Here is an 18873-nt window from a genome sequence, read left to right as displayed (position 1 = left end):
CAGTAGAAGGCAAGTGGGTCACTTGTCTTATACAAGATCATATCAATTGCAAAGGTTTTGTAAGTGTGAACGTCTTGTAATCCTTTATTCTTTTACTGAGTTAGTTGACTTCCTGGGTTTGGCTGCCTCAGAGAGGTTTTACAATTAAATAATTCTCTAATTGGTTTCTTCTTCGTAACCAAAATATCTGTGTTCTTTATTGTTCATTGCATTTATTATTTATTAGGTCGAATCTATTTCCGCATAATATTGTGTGAAACATCTATACATTCAGAATAGGTGTCGTTTGGAGTCGTATATAGAATTTTCGAAGATAATGACACAAAGATATATATGGTTCAGTCTATGACCTACGTTTACAAGATAAAGCTCTAAGGTTGCATTAAGCTCTTATTTCTCTGAGTGAGTTTACAATATAAGATAATTATGTTCGATGCAAATAAACTTATACTCTAGTTAGGTTAGCTAGGTGATAGTCTTTAACTATAACTAGACTTTAACTGTAAGTCAGTGATAATCTTCAAAAGTGACTCAGTGATATTCGTCAATTGTAAGTCAATAATATAGTCTTCAACTTGAACTACATGATATATCCTAAACAAATCTAATTTGTAGAACATTTAGAAGCATAAAGGATAGAATACCTTTTAAGGAAAATTAGTATCCACAGTGCAATTTTCTAGCGTCCAAGCTGGGTTACAGAGTAAATGGTAGAACATTTACCTATGAGGATGAAGTAATATATGAGCGTATGTAGCCTGGCAATGAGTACTAACCAACAAAAAGATCAACAAGTATGGGTTGGTAGCTCAAATGGGGAATTTTTCGGTCAAAAGTGCTAATCATCTTGAAAATGAAAGGGATATGATGTGCAAAGGAGGAAGCTCAAACACCCAACTACATAGTTATCAATGAAAGATAATCTGGAAGATGTGTGTCCCTGGGGTGGTCAAAATGTTCTCATGGAAAGTGTCCAGTAACTTGTTGCCGACAAAAGAAAATCTATATAAAAGAAGGATATAGAGTGCAGGATTCACTCTGTCCCATTTGTGGGTTAGAGGTGGAGACTATTAGCCAAATCTTGAGGGGATCTTCTAAACAAACACATTTGGACTAAATGTAGTAGAAAAATTGAAAAAAAAAAAAAAAAAAACATTCTATTGAAGAAGAAGATATTTTACGTGTTAGACAAATCAAAATATAGGACGGGTGTAGGTGCAGTTGTCAGAGATCATGAGGGGAATGTATTGGCATCAATGTGTTCCTTAAAGCCTTATATGTGTTACGTGCTTCTATAATGAGGGATGAACAATCAATGAAAGCGATAGATTTTGGTTGGGTTTAGTAGGATAATTCGAAAAATCTTGGGCCTCTTAATTTTAGGGTAGTTCGAGGATCCCTAAACCTCTCAAAACTACTACTAGAGTTGAATATTAAACTTGTCATATATTTTATTGATCACTCTTTAGGTTTATATAGAATATTACATGACAAAAATAGAAATACATATAAATGAAAAATAAAATTCTAATTGGAGACAAATCTCATATTTCCTGTTGTTTTATGAGTAAGTCTCCTTATTTTCCTAATAAGGCTAATAAATCTATTATTCTCCTAAGAGACAATAGTCACTTACCTTATTTAAAAGAGTTATGCTTTGTGAGCAAAACCCTAATTCTAATGGACTAAACCATCATACGACCGGGTCATAGACCCATAACAATATGTATGATTCGAGAGTAGTTTAAGTTTATGCAACTTAGAAGGTTGTGGAATTGTGCAAAGGCTTGGGGCTTCAAAGTGTTATAGTTGAATGAGATGCTTTGAAAATGGTGTAGGTTCTGCAAAATGAAAGTCATTGTTGGAGTTGATACGGGCGTCTTATTGAAGATACGAAGATCATGCTTAATCGTTTTCACTTGTGGCATGTGCGGCATGTAAACCGTGAGGCGAACTATGCAGCTCACCGTCTCGCGAAAGCTGCCATTAATCAATCCTTATAATAAGTTTAAATGAAAGATTATCTTGTATTTATTCATGACATTGTAATTGCTGAAAAATTTGTCATGTTATGATTCGAATGAAAGGCTAAAAGTTTCCCTCTAAAAAAAAAAGGAGTGACACAATAAATTTCCCTTGAATCATGGGATTACAAAAATTCTACGTATGGGATTTGCTTTATGGATGTGGTGAGTTGCCATTCCTTAAAAAAATAAAAAAAATGCAAAATGATGGAAAACAATTTTTGTCATTTTTGGTAGATAGGGAAATGTAGCTCCAAGCCAACCATAGGCATAATATTCCACTCACTTTAATTAAATCTCATAATCGCACTCAATAGCCATCACTTTCAAGATTCTTTCAGATTAAGAGAGGAGCAATTAACAGACCCTTGACATGGCGAAGCCCACCAATTAGAATGACCAAATATGGTTGGAAGTTGGAGCATCCAATTTTATAATCTCTAAACACGATCCAGTCAACAACAAATTATGGTTCATATCATCATACTTTTAAACAAGAGTAATGCTACTCTTCACACCCATTTCACGCGGGTTGACGTAATGTATTTTAAGTAGCTTTTCATATCAACCATCTTAAACAAAACAAATCACGGCAGCCCGTCCAAATTGGATGTGAAACATAGCATTACTCTTTAGACAAAGACTTAACATGATCAATTTCTGTCACTAATCAATGGGATATTGAAATCTTGCAAGATGAAGAAGAACTCATGGAGATAGCCACTTAGTTGGCTGCCCAAAATTGGTCAAGCTGCACTCGTGGTGTGGTATAATGCATAGATAAAACACTTGTTGCAACAGCACGATTGGCAGCTTCTGTGTAGTGAACTCCATCCCAGACTATGGACTCTGATATATTTCTGCAGATGATGTAACCAGGCTGGCCGCATGTTGCTTTTACATTGTAATTATTTGGAGGACCACCATAACCACAACAAGCCATCAATGGATCCTCGAAACCTACACGAATAATAAAATGTATATGCTCGATCAAAATCATACAGTCAGAAGGGAGAAATTAGTTTATTAAACTGACATCTATCTTTAAAGCCTAAGATATTATACTTACCATATTTTTTGTACTTGGCAAAGAGATTGTACTTGATCTTGTATATGTCTACATAGACAATGGTTGCATCCTTAAAAACCGATCTCATTTCTTTACAGACCTTTTGAAGTCCTTCATTAAAAGCTTTTGCAACATCATTATGGACATGAAGGCATCCAATTTGATCGAGATCAGTATTGTTATGGGGATGTAATGCAAGTTCTTTTGGGGCACAACCCAATGGTCCAGTGTTGTGTATCCAAAATTTTCTGCCACCATATAGATATATATTCTACACCAACACAAAGAAGATTATGGATATATAGTTCAAACTCAAAATCTTTAATAATTCTGATACTATGTTAAATTATCAGTTGTCTGTTGTAAAAGTTTGGACAGATAGCAAATGATGGATTTAGTCATTTGATTAAGATTCTAACGAACAATATCATACTCACTTGAAGGGCTAATTTGACTTCTGCAAGAAATGAAGGGATCTTTTCGATAACTGGTGCATATGTTAAGTTTGATGCATACAAGGCTAGCAAGAGATCATTCTGTCCAATGTCAATCATATAAAGTGCACTACGGAACCCATCTTCACCAAATGAATTTCTCCAACCTGCATGATAAAACATTGGTAAGAACAATTGAGTTAACAATAGAAAACACGATTTGAAAAATCGCAGTTAAGCGTATGGTAAAATAATAATTTAACTTTTACAATCATGCTTTTTAACATTTTTTAATTGCAATTTTATAATTGCACATTCTCAAGCAATACATTTTTTGCGATTTGGTTTAAAATCGCACTTTTAATCGGCGAAATCGCAGTACCACACACTTAAAGGTTCAAAGGAAATGAGTGTACCCAGTGATAGAAGTTCAAGTGAGCGATTTTTGAAGCGAATGAACTGGCGAACTTGAACATCTAGTGCGAAAGGCACAAACTGTGGGAGCAAGGTTGCTCCAGCTACTGCAAAGTTTACTCCACTCGTGAAATTTGGTGCCAATGAATCCAAATATGGGCTCAAATAACTCAGGTTCAAGTGTTCACCTGCAGAATTAAGTATAATAAGTTGAGATATATAGTAGCTTTCGGTGTTAAATCAGGATAGATTGAATAGAAGAATTACAGTAGCATATATTAAACTTGTATCAAATTTTCAATTTCCTGCATTTGTTGCCTTCTTCTTTTTTTCCTTTTTTTTTTTTTTTTTTTTTTGTATTTATTTTATTTTATTTTATTTATCTTGATCTTTGATATTGCAGCTAGCTGTGAAAGTTGAAATATAATGATCAGTGCCACATAAAAGCACTTAGCAGGGGATTACTCCAATCAAAAACAGATAAGAAGAGGGAAAATGGTATGATTACAAAGTGATATGCTATTATGCTTGATAACCTTAACAATAATGATGTGACAAGACAATGAATCTCTATATAAATCGAAATTAGAACTATGTGAGATAAGACTTTCTGGCTTGTATAGCACTTGTTCAGAAGGATTATCTTCCTGAATCCATTGGTTGATTATCATCCTGAAGATGTTGGGCTCAGAGTGTTTAATGTCTGTTGTTGCTTGCCTCAGCCAAAAAGAAAAGCAAATAAAAGCATGATCTACATTCTGCAGACATTAAGGTGAAGGGAAAACCTGGACTCACAGAAGAAATCAATCACAAGCCGTCCGTCGCCTAGCCGGCCGGTGCCTCTGTGGAAGAATGTGAGACCGTGGGGAAGGCCAATTGGAAGTCCAGTGCCAGCCAGCACCCCTCCAGTGTCTGAATTTGAATCACCAAAGTTGATTAAAATGGGCCTCATGTGGCTGCACTTTGAGCTTGTAAACATACCAAGGGAGACAAATACCAATACCAGCAAATTGAGATGTTGGGAAAATTCCATGTAACCCATCTCTCTTTCTCTTCTCCCTAAACTCACTTAGCAGGATACCCTTTACTGCTATCCATTTTAAGAAGCTGAGAATGCAGATGGTATAGCAAGATGCTGCTATGCAAAGATTTTGACCCATATATATATATATATTCAATGAATTTGCTGGCTTTGACTTTCTGTCTAGTTATATATAATCCTATGGCCAAGTGTACATTGCAGATATTGTAAAAGACCTCTTTGTTGGGAACTGTGACTAGGCATGTGCCTTGAAACACATGCATTAGAACTTATAATATTCACATGGCAATGCTTATCTGGGAGTTTAGTCTTAATGCACTATGCTTATAAATCCAGCCTTCAGGCCCAGGGTAGACAATATTCACATGGCCTTCTGGCTTTTTAAATCACTCTGCTTTCACTCCTTTGCTTTTCATAACAGGATACAAAGAAATGTGCGTCCCAATCCCAATGAGTTCAATTTCAACTAAAATTGAACCCATAATAATATGGAGTGATTGTTAATTTCAACAATCCAATTGGACCCATAAAATAATATGGAATGATAGTAAATTTCTACTCATATTGACACATAGCACTCAACAATTTTAACCTTAATTATATGACACATTCATGATAATGTGTCTTCTTCTTGTCATCTTAATTATATGACACATTCACTATGCATAACATTTAGGATTGAAAATTTTGGAGTCCCAAATTGGCTAGGGATTACAAAAGTAGGTAAAGGCAATTGGAGGAGTAGAGTAATGAGTAGAGAGTATTTTAGATGCAACGATTGCATTGGCAGCTTCTGTGTAGTGCTCTCCATCCCAGCTTATGTACTTCAATTCTTCAATGCAGACATTGAAACCTGCTTGGCCGCACGTAATATTGGGATTATAATTGTAGGGTGGACCTCCATACCCATAACATGCCATTAACGGATTCTCAAACCCTTCAAAATAAACATGAAACGAATTTATAATGTATAACATGATGGACAAAGTTTTCTTTTAAATTAAATTGTTGAAAATTTTTACAACCCCGTCTATTAAATAACTATATGACTTTAGAGTATGCGATTCTCGTATGTATTTTTTTAATAAATATAAGGAAAACTTCACTTACCCTTTTAAATTACTAAGTAGTTTTTCATGTCCTCTAAACTTCAAAAATTTGTAATGTGGGGTTCTAATCTTTCAGCGCCTTTCAATTATCACACCGGTTAAGATTTTCGTTAAATTCTAACAAAGAAAACAAAAATGGCAAAAATCTCCCTTTAAACCCCCAACCCCCCCCCCCCCCCCCCCCCCCCCCCAACTAGAGGCATAATTTTACTTTTAAACATTTATGGGGTAGAACCGAGACATAAATTTCCTAGATTGTAAGAAACTCATACAAATCAACTTGAAAAAGAGATGTATTTTTTAAGCTATTAAAAAAGCATGTAAGCTATTAAAAAAAAGATTTTTTTTTTTTTTTTTCCTTTTCTTATTTAAGGGTGAATGGAGCATGCTAATTCAACAGAGATGAACGCTAGAATACAAAGAAGCATTCAAAAAAAAAAAAAAAAAAGTTTTTCTCACATGTCACTTTTAAAGGCTATCTTGTAGAAAATTTGTGTTCATAGAACATATATTATTATGATAGCCGTTTAAGTTAATGAAAACAACTAAATGGTAAGGGCGATTGAAAGTAGTTGAAAGATCAGAATTCCACCGTAAAAAATTTTAAAGTTTAGGGAAGATATTGAAATATGCTTGAAGTTTAGAGGGAGTATAACTTAGTCAAGTTTTTTCATAAATATATCACATACTCTAAAGACAGGTGTCAATTTAATAAAAGAGATGTAATAGGAAAACTTTGTCCAAAGAGAATGAGTTGTATATCATCATACCATAATCAGCAGAATTGCCATTGATGAGATTGTATTTGATGGCATAAATATCAACGTAGACAATTATGGCATTCTTCATTTCAGATCTGAGGTCTTCACACAGAGTTTGCAATTGTATGTTGAATGCTTTTGCAGCATTTCAGAAACTCAAGGCATCCATGGTTATCAAAATCACTAGAATTTGTGCCTCTCATTGCAAGTTGTTGGGGAAGACAACCAAGTGGCCCAGTGTTGTGCACCCAGAAATTCATCCCACCATTTTGGTATATAAACTATATTTGGATTCACAAGAAATAACACAACACGTGGTTTGAGAATTTCAATCAAAGGACAAAGTTTTCTTTTAGATTGGGTTGAAATAATTTTTCAAACTCGAACTATTATTAAATTGACATGTTCTTAGAACATATGATTTTTAATTGGACATGAAGTCTATAAAACCGATCACATGTGTCCTTAGACACATGTCAATTTTTAATAATATGAGTCCTTGAAACTTGTCAGCTTAATAAATTAAAGTTGAAGGAAATTTCTTGAACCCAATTGGCCATTTTTGTTTCGCTGTAAAATATTTCCTAGAAAAGGTTTTTCCTATTTTGTGTATTTGACACCTCATAAATATTGAGCAACCTCAAAATGTTTTTCAATTCACCAAAGAAAATAATCTTTATGAGGTGTAAAACGGTTTACGCTTCTCATTTGCATAAACCATTTTTCGTTGCTCTCCCACAACCCAAGTAAGCAATTGTGATAGGGTTCCTTATGGGGCTTACATGCTTGAACACCTGCTCGGGCAGGTGTGCCTTACAAGGGCCTTTTCATAACTGCCTACCCAAATTACAAGCAATATGAGCAAGCAGTTGCACTGGATCTCAATTCTCACACTCTCTTTCTCCACATCACCTCTTCGCCCCACCTTTTTTTTTTTTTTTTTTTTTTTTCTTTTTCTTTTTCTTTTTCTTGCAGCTTCTCAGATTATATCAAATATAAGAAATATTTGGCCCCGAATAATGTTTTTCGAACCATTTTTAGGGTTATAAATAAATAACATAAAATAGTAACTTTTTTAATATATATATATATATATATATATATATATATATATATATATATATAGCTGAAAAACATATTTTCCGACAAAAAATATTTTTAAGGTGAGACAAATTAATAGCATAAGAAAATGTGAAAACTCAACTTACCCGTATAGCATTCTTTATTTGGTTGATGAAGGAGGGAATTCTTTGGATAACTTGTTCATAAGAGAAATAAAAAAATGAACCGGCAATATCATTTTGTCCCATGTCAATCATGTAAAGTGCATTCTTGAATTCCTCCTCGTTAACAAAACCTTTGTGACCTAAATGAAGATTTTGCATTAGGCATTTCCATTAATTCATTTAAAACTGAAAGAGAAATCTCTATCTTGGTCCCTGAAAAATACATGAAATTTTAATTTGGTTTTTGAATTTTAAAAAAGTTATAATCAAGTCTCCAATTAACTCAAAAAGATGTTTATCTAAGTGAAGAATGAATTTCATTATAATTAAGGTAATATTCTATTGTTGAGGTTTTCGATTTCATTTGAGCAAATATGACTTGCGTATTCTAGTATATTATTATTTTATGTGCTAACAATAGAATGATGTAAATATAATTTTTTTTCTTTTTTTTTAAAAAAAAGAAAAATTGAAGACTTGATTAATTAAAATTTTATGAGTACGAAGAAAACTTGGATTCTAAGAGAAAATTTTATATAAGGATCTGGCATAAACTAGGTTCTTTGTAGCCTACTTCTATTGGAGGGCACAAATGAACTTGAAAAATTACCTTTTGATATTAGCTCTAAGGAGTGAGCTCGAAAACGAAGAAACTGAAGAACTTCAACATTCAAGCTGAAAGGAATCAATTCAGATAGAGCAGCTGAACCACTTAAAGCAAAGTTAGCTCCATTTGTGAAATTTGGCCTCAGGGATTCTAGGTATGGGGTCAAATAACCAATTTTCAAACTTACACCTGTAAAACAAGCAAATTAACTACTTTGATGCCCAAAAAAAAAAAAAAAAATGAACGCTTACATGGATTCATAAATTAGAACTCATTAGATTCTATTTGAGTTTAGTTTCAATTCATTGGGATTGAGGCATGTGTTCTTTGTGTCTTGTTATAGGATATTCCCATTTCAACTGATCAAATTCCAACTAAAACTGGACTTAAGTCAAACCCAAACTTTGAGTCCAATTTCAACTTGTTGGAACTCGGACATGTCTCTCTTGTGTCTTGTTATAAGAACATGACGCATGTCCCAGTTTCAACTAAAACTTGACCTAAGCCAAACCCGAACTTAGAACTCAATGGATTCGGCTTAAGTTCAGTTTCAGATTGAGACATGTATCTTTTGTGTCTTGTTATAGGTTGCAGTCTCAAAGAATTCAGTTCCAAATGAAACTAAACCTAAGCCAAACCCAAACTCAACATGGTGCTTAGACTTCTCCACATAAATCTTCTTTTTATTTTTTTGGTGTAACATATGTTGAAGCATTTTTTGGATCTAACAGTCTCCGTTTGGTGTGATCTTCACGTTCTTCGAGGTGTCTTTAATCAACGACCTTCGGGCTCCTACAAAATAATAAGAGCGTCAAAGGGGTCTACGGGGAAGGCCCCGTAGACCCTCCGATGCTTAAGTTAGCAGTCGTATATAGGGTCAAAATGTAGCTGGAGCTAGCAATGTATTGAGAAATAATGACCGATCCCCCCTTTTTACCTCTGTCTTGAGTTCTCTTTTATAGGGTTTTATCTCTGTAACTGCTTCCTTGATCTTCTCCCTTCAGATGATTGAAGAATCATTTGAAATAGTGGGGAGATAATGTGAGGTAGTTGAGATAACGTAGGACCTTATGAGATAATGTAGGGTTGTTGAGAGATAGTGGGACCCATAGTGGATTTTATCCCCAACAGTTACCCCCCGATTCCCATGGCTGACTTGTCCAGTTGGTCGGGCATCGGGAATCTTATGCGTATTTGCGACCGAAGCCCTGGAGCTCCCGAAGCTGGCCCTTCTGTTTTGTAATTATATACTTGGAATAATAGGACTTTTTGGGTTGATCAAACTGCTAGTCATTTCATTTGCTTGCAAAGATATTATTTATGCATCAATCCTAGCAATCTCGACAGTAATTTATGAATTACCTGTGATTGCTCAGTAGAGTGTTTTTGGCTAAGTACTAGGCCTTAGGAAATGTTTAACCTTTTTCGAACACACCTTCTTTGCAGGATTTACGCTCTTGATAGGTTATTTGTTTAACCTTTTTCGAACACTCCTTCTTTGAAGGATTTACGTTCTTTACAGGTTAGTTATTTAACCTTTTTCGAACACACCTTCTTTGAAGGATTTACGTTCTTGACAGGTTAAACTTAGAAAGGTGCCTTGGTTATGTTTCCCGAGTTTGATCTCCGGAAAGTTTTTTGGCAGTGTCTCCTTTAGACTCGGGAAAACTTCGGATGTACTTCCCTTTTGACTCGGGAAAACTTCGGTTGTTTTTCTCAAAAGAGAATGAGTTATAGTCTCTTCGATTGTGTTCCTTGCAAACGTCCTCGAAAAAGTGCCTCGAGTATCTCACCGAGTTGTTCTCGGGGAATGTCTCTCGGCTATGTTCCACCGAGGAGCCTCTTTTGATTGAAGTGTCGAGCCGCTCACTCCTGTTATGTTGCCATGGTTTCTTGGGGCTAGTCCCGCTTCTCCTACAGCATGTCAAGGAATAGCTTGAGGCTTTCATTATTGCACTTGAGTTGAAACGCTTCTTGATCCAACCCTGGTTGGGATGACTGCCTCATTTGCGCTTACCAAGCCGTTTCTTCAAATTTCAGAGATGATCTTCAAACTAGATACTCCCCATTCTTGGATATGTGACTCTCGGGATCCTTTTGTTTGGATTCCTAGAAAATCTCGAGATCACGTGAACTTTCGGCAAGATCCGGCGATAGTGAGCGAGGGTGAGGCGATCATGGACTTAGCAAGGAGCGGTGAAGCTCAGCGAAGCTTGGCCTTGGCGAAGCGATGCTCGGCCGTATGAGGCGGAGTGATGCTCGGCCGTATGAAACTATATGCTCTTTGATCATGTTCTTGTAAGCCACCAAAAGCAAGTTCCGCTTCTTGGAAATGAGCTTCCTTTGTCCACCATGATACCCCATAAATTGTGAAATGGGTTTTCATAAGCTCAATATTTAGAGCAATTAGGAAGCCCAGTTTCTTTGCATCTTGGGATGGAACTCCATGGTGTGCTCGGGGCTCAAGGCTTTAGTAGGCACAGCGTCTTGTCGGCAGCCATTTAATGGCAGCTCAGGAACAAACTCCTCATACATGAAACTTTTCCTGCATGTATTTGGTTATAAGATGCATATAGTATAAAAATAGAATATGTACCCCCCATTCTATGTGGCAGGAGTGGCATCAGTGAAGAGACACTTAAATTGAGTAATAAGTTCAGTGGATAGGAGTTGCCCTAGCCGATACTTCCTGTCTGACATTTGCTCATCTTTGTGCCTAGCCACTTTTGGCATGCCTTCACGCAAGCTTTTATAACAAGCCTTGGAAGAATGAGCGTTAGCTTGGAGCTGAGCTGTTAGTATGTCTACCGAAATGGACAACTTCTTCTTGCCATTCTTTGCTTTGAACCCACATGGGTTTGTGCAAGAAGGGTTTAACCATTAAACCATTGTTTTGTTTTGGGGTCTGCACAAAACGACAAACACACTTATCTCAGATGTTGTTTACTGGTATCTATCAAATGTGTTTCTTTACTTCTCGGTGATCCGAGAAGTCACCGAGTGTGGATAGCCGTCGGTGCCAAAGAGGGGTCAGCGCCGGTGGCTTTGAGGAGGGCTTGTTCTTGGGAGCCCGAGAGTATATCTGCTTCTCTGAAATGAGTTACTCGGTTGAGTTTGTTTCAGAAGGTTGGGTGCTATACTCTGTTGGGCTTGAGTAGAGGCATCGAATCTGCTTTATACTGCTCAGATTTCAGGTTTGTGTCATCTCGGGATGGAATGAAGTGCTTTTGTACTATAAGCCACATTGTGCACTTTTTCCTCTCTATTATTCACTGCACAAAATTGAAAGAAGAATATAGAGCATGTTGCACTAAAATCGAGTAACAGCATGCCTTCTTACGGTGTATGAAACACAGTTGACTATTATCAAGCCCAAGCAACCATAATCCAAGGAAATCAAAACTAAGGGTGTAGAATGCTATTAAAGCTAAAATATGACAAAGTTGTTCTCACGAGAGGAGCATGCCTCTCACAAAAGGACATATTAGATACCCAATGATTTTTGAATTGCCATTGGCTTTCACCAAGACCAAAATTTAGAATTATTCTAATCAGGCATGTATTTATTTTAATGCATTAAAACACATCTTCAATAGAGACATTCTTGTATTATTGTCTTTTCATCAAGAGCCACAAGCATATGTATTTAGAATTGTAAATTGTGCTTTGATTCTGGTAAACGACAAAAGCATTTAACAATTATAAATATACGTATACTTATTTATGGCAATTGATGTAAAAAGAAATATTGTTTTTGGTTTTAAATGCAGAAGGAATCTTCTTTTTACGAATCCCGTAGTCATCAACCTGATGAGGTCAATGAGCTTTTGCTTTTAAACAAAGCTTGCAAAAAGGCAAATTAGGCATAAAGAGATATGCTTCTTTTTTTTTTTTTTTTTTTTTTTTTTTTACACGTGAAACCTATGCAAGAAGTGAACATGCTTTTTCACAGTTGGCTAAAAAAATCACATACAACTAAATAAAATAAGTTCACAGAGACTTATCTGGCAAGGCGAGGCTTCTTTGGGAGGCGGAGTGATACTCGTGCCTCGGGAGGTGGAGTGATCCTCAAAATATTTCTCCTTAGGAAATTTACTCCTTAGATTTTTTGCTTCTCAGATTTTTGACTCGGAAATCTCTCGAAAATTCATCCACGGACTCTTGGAATTTTCTTCGAAAAATATATGAGTTTGTCTAGGAATTTCGGTCTAAGTTTTTTCTGCACAAAAGGAGAAAGACACCAAGCAAGTGCATGCATCCAAGCAATATAATTGCGAATTGAGCATTAATAAACCTAGAAAATTATTTTCATTTTGGTTCCTTGAAGCTAAGGACTTGGTGCTCTCAAAGTAGTTGGCTCTTGGGATTTTTTCCTCGGAATTGTTCCCTCGGAGTTGTGACTCTCGGGATTCTTCCTCGGAATTTTTCCCTTAAGAGTCGTCTCTTGAGATTTTTCCTCGGAAGTTTTCCCTGAGTTATGACTCTCGGGATTCTTCCTCAGAATTTTGCAGGATGACCCATCCTCGGGAATTTGACTTTTTGGACTCTCGGAATTTGTCTAGGAGTTTAATTCTCGGACTCTTGGATTTTTTCTGCATAAAATGAGAACAAGTGCATGCATCCAAGCAAAATATAATTGATAATTATAAATCCGAGAAGAAGGGTCGGTGAACCTGAGTTTAGGTTGGCGACCCGAGGTTGTTTTGCCGAAGGTCAGACTTGGCAAGACTTGGTGTCCGGCGAACCTGAAGTGGTGATCGGCACAGACTGAGAGGTTGGCCACTGTGAAATGTCTGAGCTTGCTAGGCTCGCTACCCGAGTTTTAGGACTCACATGCTGGAGATCGTGACCCCCCGTAATAACATTGCAAGCCCATTTGCTTGAGCCCGTAAATTTAATTCAGGACCGTTTCACCACTCATCTTAAGGTGAGTCGGCGGCCATTCGCGTGGATCGGCAAGCTTGAGGGGAGTCAGTCAGGTGCATCATGTCATGCAATAATGCTGATTCTATCATACTCTCCTTAACTTAGCTTGGCAGTATCTTTCAAGCAGACGATGGTATTGCTGGCGAGCCTCTGGAGACTGAACCATGGACATCACCCGTGAGACAACTTCATCAACAGCCACATCCACTTTTTCTTTGCGACATAAGAATGTCGTCATCTTCAGACCGTCCGAGGCAGGCTCTGCAGTCTCGACAAAGCTTAGAAGCTTTGTGACTCGGCACACCTGGTAATTCAGCGGACTCGGGCCTCGGGTCTCTTCAGTCTCAGGCCTCGGGTCTCGGCTCTTTGCAGACTCAAGTCTCGGCTCTCTTCAGCCTTAGGCCTCAGGTCTCAGCTCTCTGCAGACTCAGGTCTCGGCTCTCTTCAGCCTTAAGCCTCGAGTCTCAGCTTTCTGCAGACTCAGCCCTCGGGTTTCGGCTGGTGAGACTCAGGCCTCGGCTCTCTTCAGCCTCAGGCCTCGGCTGGTGAGACTCAGGTCTCGGCTCTCTTCAGCCTCAGGCCTCGGGTCTCGGCTGGTGAGACTCAGGCCTCGGCTCTCTTCAGCCTCAGGCCTCGGCTGGTGAGACTCAGGTCTCGGCTCTCTACAGCCTTAGGTCTCGGCTGGTGAGACTCAGGCCTCGGCTCTTTTCAGCCTCGGGTCTCGGGTCTCGGCTGGTGAGACTCAGGTCTCGGCTCTCTTCAACCTCAGGTCTCGGATTTTTGCAGACTCGGGTCTCGGCTTTCTCAGGCCTCAGGTCTCGGCTCTCTTAAGCCTCAGGTCTCGGCTCTTTTCAGCCTCAGGTCTCGGCTCTCAGCAGACTCGGGTCTCGGATTTCTGCAGACTCGGGTCTCGGCTCTCTCGAGCCTCAGGTCTCGGCTCTCTTCAGCCTCGGGTCTCGGCTCTCTCAGGCCTCGGGTCTCGGCTCTCTCAGGCCTCGGGTCTCAGCTCTCTTCAACCTCAGGTCTCGGATTTCTGCAGACTCGGGTCTCGGATTTCTGCAGACTCGAGCTCTCGAAATCGGATTTTGGATTTTTGCAGGATGACCCATCCTCGGAATTATTCCCGTGGAGTTCTCTTTGGATTTTTCCTATGAATTTTTGAGGTTGAAAAAGACCGACTCACGATGGCCCTGCATTCAGCTAAGGTTGGGTCATCCAACAATGGTGCCTAAGGCTGGGTCGACCATATGAACCCGACCATCTGTCAGCTCTGAGTACGAAGCATGGGTCGGCTGGGCTCACTTATGGTGGTGCCCGAGGTTGGGTCGCTTAAACGACGAGGCATGGTCCACTCACTGTCCGAGGCTGGCTCGAAATGGCGATGAATCAGACTTGGTGGCATGGTCGGCAACCTGGTTTGTTGCGGAGAGAGCAGACGCCTGGGCTCGTGGGTTGGCGATCGTCGAAGCGACAAGTTTGCCGAAAAGAGCCTGGGCGTTCGAGGAGGGCTCGGTGACTCATAGTCTGAGTAAGGCTCGGTCACTGGCAGTGACAAGGCGAGGTCGGAGCTAGCGAGGCCTCTGGAGGGAGCTTGCCGGGATGCTGGTTCACCAACGAGGTGAGGCCGGGAATCTGAAGGGAGTTCGCCGCCATGTCTGCTGGCGCTGGAGGGCTTGCTCATCCTCTTCACTTCCATTTCTGAGGAGGGGTCCGACGACTTTGAGTGAGGCAGTCCGGCGAAGCTTGGCAGGCTTGGCGGACTTAGCAGGCAGGTTCGGTGAGTTTGACAGTCTCGGCGAGCTTGGCATACTCGGCGAATCTTGGGTCAAGTTCGGCGGGCTCGAGCCGGAGTCTACAAACAGCGACGAGTTTGAGGGGCGAGGTCTGGTGACCTTGATGCGAGGGTCAGTGTCGTCGGCGAGGAACTGGGAGCCCGTGCCTTCTTCTTGCCTCTCAATGAAAGCATCTTTTCTTTTTTTTTACTAGAGATATTTTCTCTGCTTTTTTACAACTACAGTGACAGTAGTCTCCTCGCATGGATTTGTTTTGCACACAGCCACGCCTCTTGCCAGTTGAGAATTTTTCTCTGATTCTTTCCCTGCATAGTCATATAAACTCAATGCATATACAAGCTTTAATCTATCTCTTTCTTTGACTTGGCTTAGTACACAAATAATTATGAAATTGCCCTTGGGGTTTTTTGGGGAATGATTGCTTCCTTTCCTCCCTTCATATTTCTTCCACCTCTTTCATGTAAAATTAAAAGTGAAGAGGAAATAAACAGAGAAATCACAGTCTTTTTGTTTATAAATCTTGTGTTTCTATGGATTGTTGAAGCAACTCATGTGTTTAATAATACTCATAAAATTTAGCATCTATTTAAATCACTAAATGTTGAATATTAGAAACTTTATTCTACAGGCTTGCCTTAAACAAAGAAAGTAGAAAAGCTAGGTAGCACGTGGTCCTAGATAAGCATAGGCTCACATGTTTTTTCAGATTTTCCTTAGAAGTGCCTACATAACAGCATATAAGGAAGCAACATAATATTTGCTTCTTTTAAAGAAAGGTCCCCTTCGTCAAAACCAAGATACAACCTTATTCAATTACTTCTATGTCAGATTTGTATATACTTATATGTTTATGACAAATATGAGTAGAAAAAAGAACAACTTATCTTGTGCAGTTGACTGAGGCGGTGGATCTGATTCAGTGTCGGTGAATGCAGATTTGTCGCTTTTTGCCTACCTCATGCATAAGATCCGTACGTAGGAGAATTATTTTCTAAATCCGGCGAAAGAAAACACCGATTTGGAGTACGCAGATCGCAACATAGTGGATCTAAGATTCATGATTGTAGATCTGTGCAGACCCGTTGGATAAATGTAAATCTGGCGAAAGCAAACATGATTTGGTATATGTACACGCAGATCGCCATGGATTAGACATGGGATCCATGAGTATAGATCTGTGCAGATCTAGTTCTGGTTGGTTGATGTATCGCCCGAACGCATGATCACCACCCGAACGTATGATCACCACCATACTGGATTTTGATTTTGTAAGAACGTTGTCGTTCCCACAGACGGCGCCAAACTGTTGAAGCATTTTTTGGATCTAACAGTCTCCGTTTGGTGTGATCTTCACGTTCTTCGAGGTGTCTTTAATCAACGACCTTCGGGCTCCTACAAAATAATAAGAGCGTCAAAGGGGTCTACGGGGAAGGCCCCGTAGACCCTCCGATGCTTAAGTTAGCAGTCGTATATAGGGTCAAAATGTAGCTGGAGCTAGCAATGTATTGAGAAATAATGACCGATCCCCCCTTTTTACCTCTGTCTTGAGTTCTCTTTTATAGGGTTTTATCTCTGTAACTGCTTCCTTGATCTTAACTGTTGAAGCATTTTTTGGATCTAACAGTCTCCGTTTGGTGTGATCTTCACGTTCTTCGAGGTGTCTTTAATCAACGACCTTCGGGCTCCTACAAAATAATAAGAGCGTCAAAGGGGTCTACGGGGAAGGCCCCGTAGACCCTCCGATGCTTAAGTTAGCAGTCGTATATAGGGTCAAAATGTAGCTGGAGCTAGCAATGTATTGAGAAATAATGACCGATCCCCCCTTTTTACCTCTGTCTTGAGTTCTCTTTTATAGGGTTTTATCTCTGTAACTGCTTCCTTGATCTTCTCCCTTCAGATGATTGAAGAATCATTTGAAATAGTGGGGAGATAATGTGAGGTAGTTGAGATAACGTAGGACCTTATGAGATAATGTAGGGTTGTTGAGAGATAGTGGGACCCATAGTGGATTTTATCCCCAACAACATAAATAATATTTACTTGTTGTAGAGATAAAAGAAAGCATATAGTACTTACAAAGGAAATCAATTATCAACCGTCCATCGCATAATCGACCTGATGGGTGATGGAACTAGGTACGTCCATTGGGAGGACCAAAATCGTGTCCAAGTCCCGCAGCAAAACCACCAGAATCAGAATTAGCTAGAGTCACCAAAGTTGAAGGTTACTGGATTTATTTTGCATTTAGAATGAACAAGGAGGGGAGGAGAGAAAGACACAAGTACTATAAAAACTATTTGGAGTGGAAAAAGAAGAAGCCTCCCTTCTTTTGCAACCATTTTCTTACTTAGAAGTGAATACCTGATCAATGCTAAGTCTGGCTCTTAATAATCTATCCTTGAGGGCATAGGACGATTCTTTCGCCATCCGATGCGTTAATTTACCTACTAAAATATTGCCCGTCTCCACCTATGACGCCTTTGTGATACGTTTCTTATTTATTTTTATTAGGTTTACTAATAAGTAACAACTAACCATTGTTAAGAAAAATTTAGAATATGTAGTAATTACTCAAGGGTCGGGGCTCTTTTGTAGCTTTGGAAAAATAATAACAAATAAATAATTAAGGGAGGTTAGATGTCCAAAATGTGATGCTTGACCAATGGTCATTACATAAAAGGCTTATGTTCTCTGTATTGTGCGCACAAAACATAAATCGAAGCCTTGTTTGGAAGTAAATTTGTTCTTGTTTTTGTTTTTAGTACAAATTCATATGCAAATTTAGGATTATGTTAAATGAAAAAAAAAAAAAAAAAAATCAAAAAAATTTTATTACCCTCTTCTTTTTTTCCACAAAATTCATACTCGATACAAACTCAAAACATCTCTAATGGGTTTTTGAAATTTAGAAAATCCATATTTGAGACGTGTGACACCATAACTTACATCCTGAAAAAAATAATAATAATAATAAAAAAAAAAAATAATGCCGAATCAACAATTAGTAAATTTATGAGGGGACAATGCAACGTTAATGTATGAGCATGAATAAGTTAAAGGTGGAAATCTTGGTTAATATAAGTTTTTTACTCCAAGAGTTACAAGCTCAAACAAACAGGCAAACAGCCTTTAACTTTCTCCAAAATGATTTTGTGTTGTAAGATGTTTCGAAGGGTCAATTTCGGTATAGGTCTTATATAAATTTAGAAAATAATAAAGAATAGTGGAATACATTTGCTTGCAATGACAACGGCATGTACGCTAGAATTATATCATCTAACAATAAATATTAATTTAATAAATTAGATGAGGAAAACTTTATTCATTTACTTTGGGGTTGAGTAACTTTTGCATGATATATTATGATGTCTTTGTTTAAATTAAGTTAGAACATACATTATATATATATATCCCCTTAATTGGAGAGCCCAATTACCGACCGCCTTATAGAGAAAAATATTATGAACG

General features: G+C 38.4%; 1 protein-coding gene and 1 pseudogene across 1 annotated transcript; both read right to left on the bottom strand.

The window, feature by feature from the left end:
• Positions 1 to 2748: 2748 nt before the first annotated feature.
• LOC132170826 (GDSL-like Lipase/Acylhydrolase superfamily protein) lies at positions 2749 to 4983 on the bottom strand. Its single transcript, XM_059581944.2, has 5 exons — positions 4737 to 4983; positions 3944 to 4129; positions 3531 to 3694; positions 3094 to 3364; positions 2749 to 2984 (listed from the first exon to the last, which is right to left on the bottom strand). The coding sequence occupies exons 1-5, from the start codon at positions 4981 to 4983 to the stop codon at positions 2749 to 2751; spliced, it is 1104 nt and encodes a 367-aa protein (XP_059437927.2).
• A 704-nt stretch (positions 4984 to 5687) lies between these two features.
• LOC132169181 (GDSL esterase/lipase At1g09390-like) lies at positions 5688 to 17744 on the bottom strand (annotated as a pseudogene).
• Between the last annotated feature and the right edge of the window lie 1129 nt (positions 17745 to 18873).

The sequence above is a fragment of the Corylus avellana genome, chromosome 1 (assembly GCF_965113065.1).
Source record: "Corylus avellana chromosome 1, dhCorAvel1.hap1.2, whole genome shotgun sequence".
In the NCBI taxonomy this organism is placed as follows: domain Eukaryota; kingdom Viridiplantae; phylum Streptophyta; class Magnoliopsida; order Fagales; family Betulaceae; genus Corylus; species Corylus avellana.
Note: the sequence above shows the minus strand (reverse complement) of the source record. Positions and strands in the feature narration are given on the sequence as shown.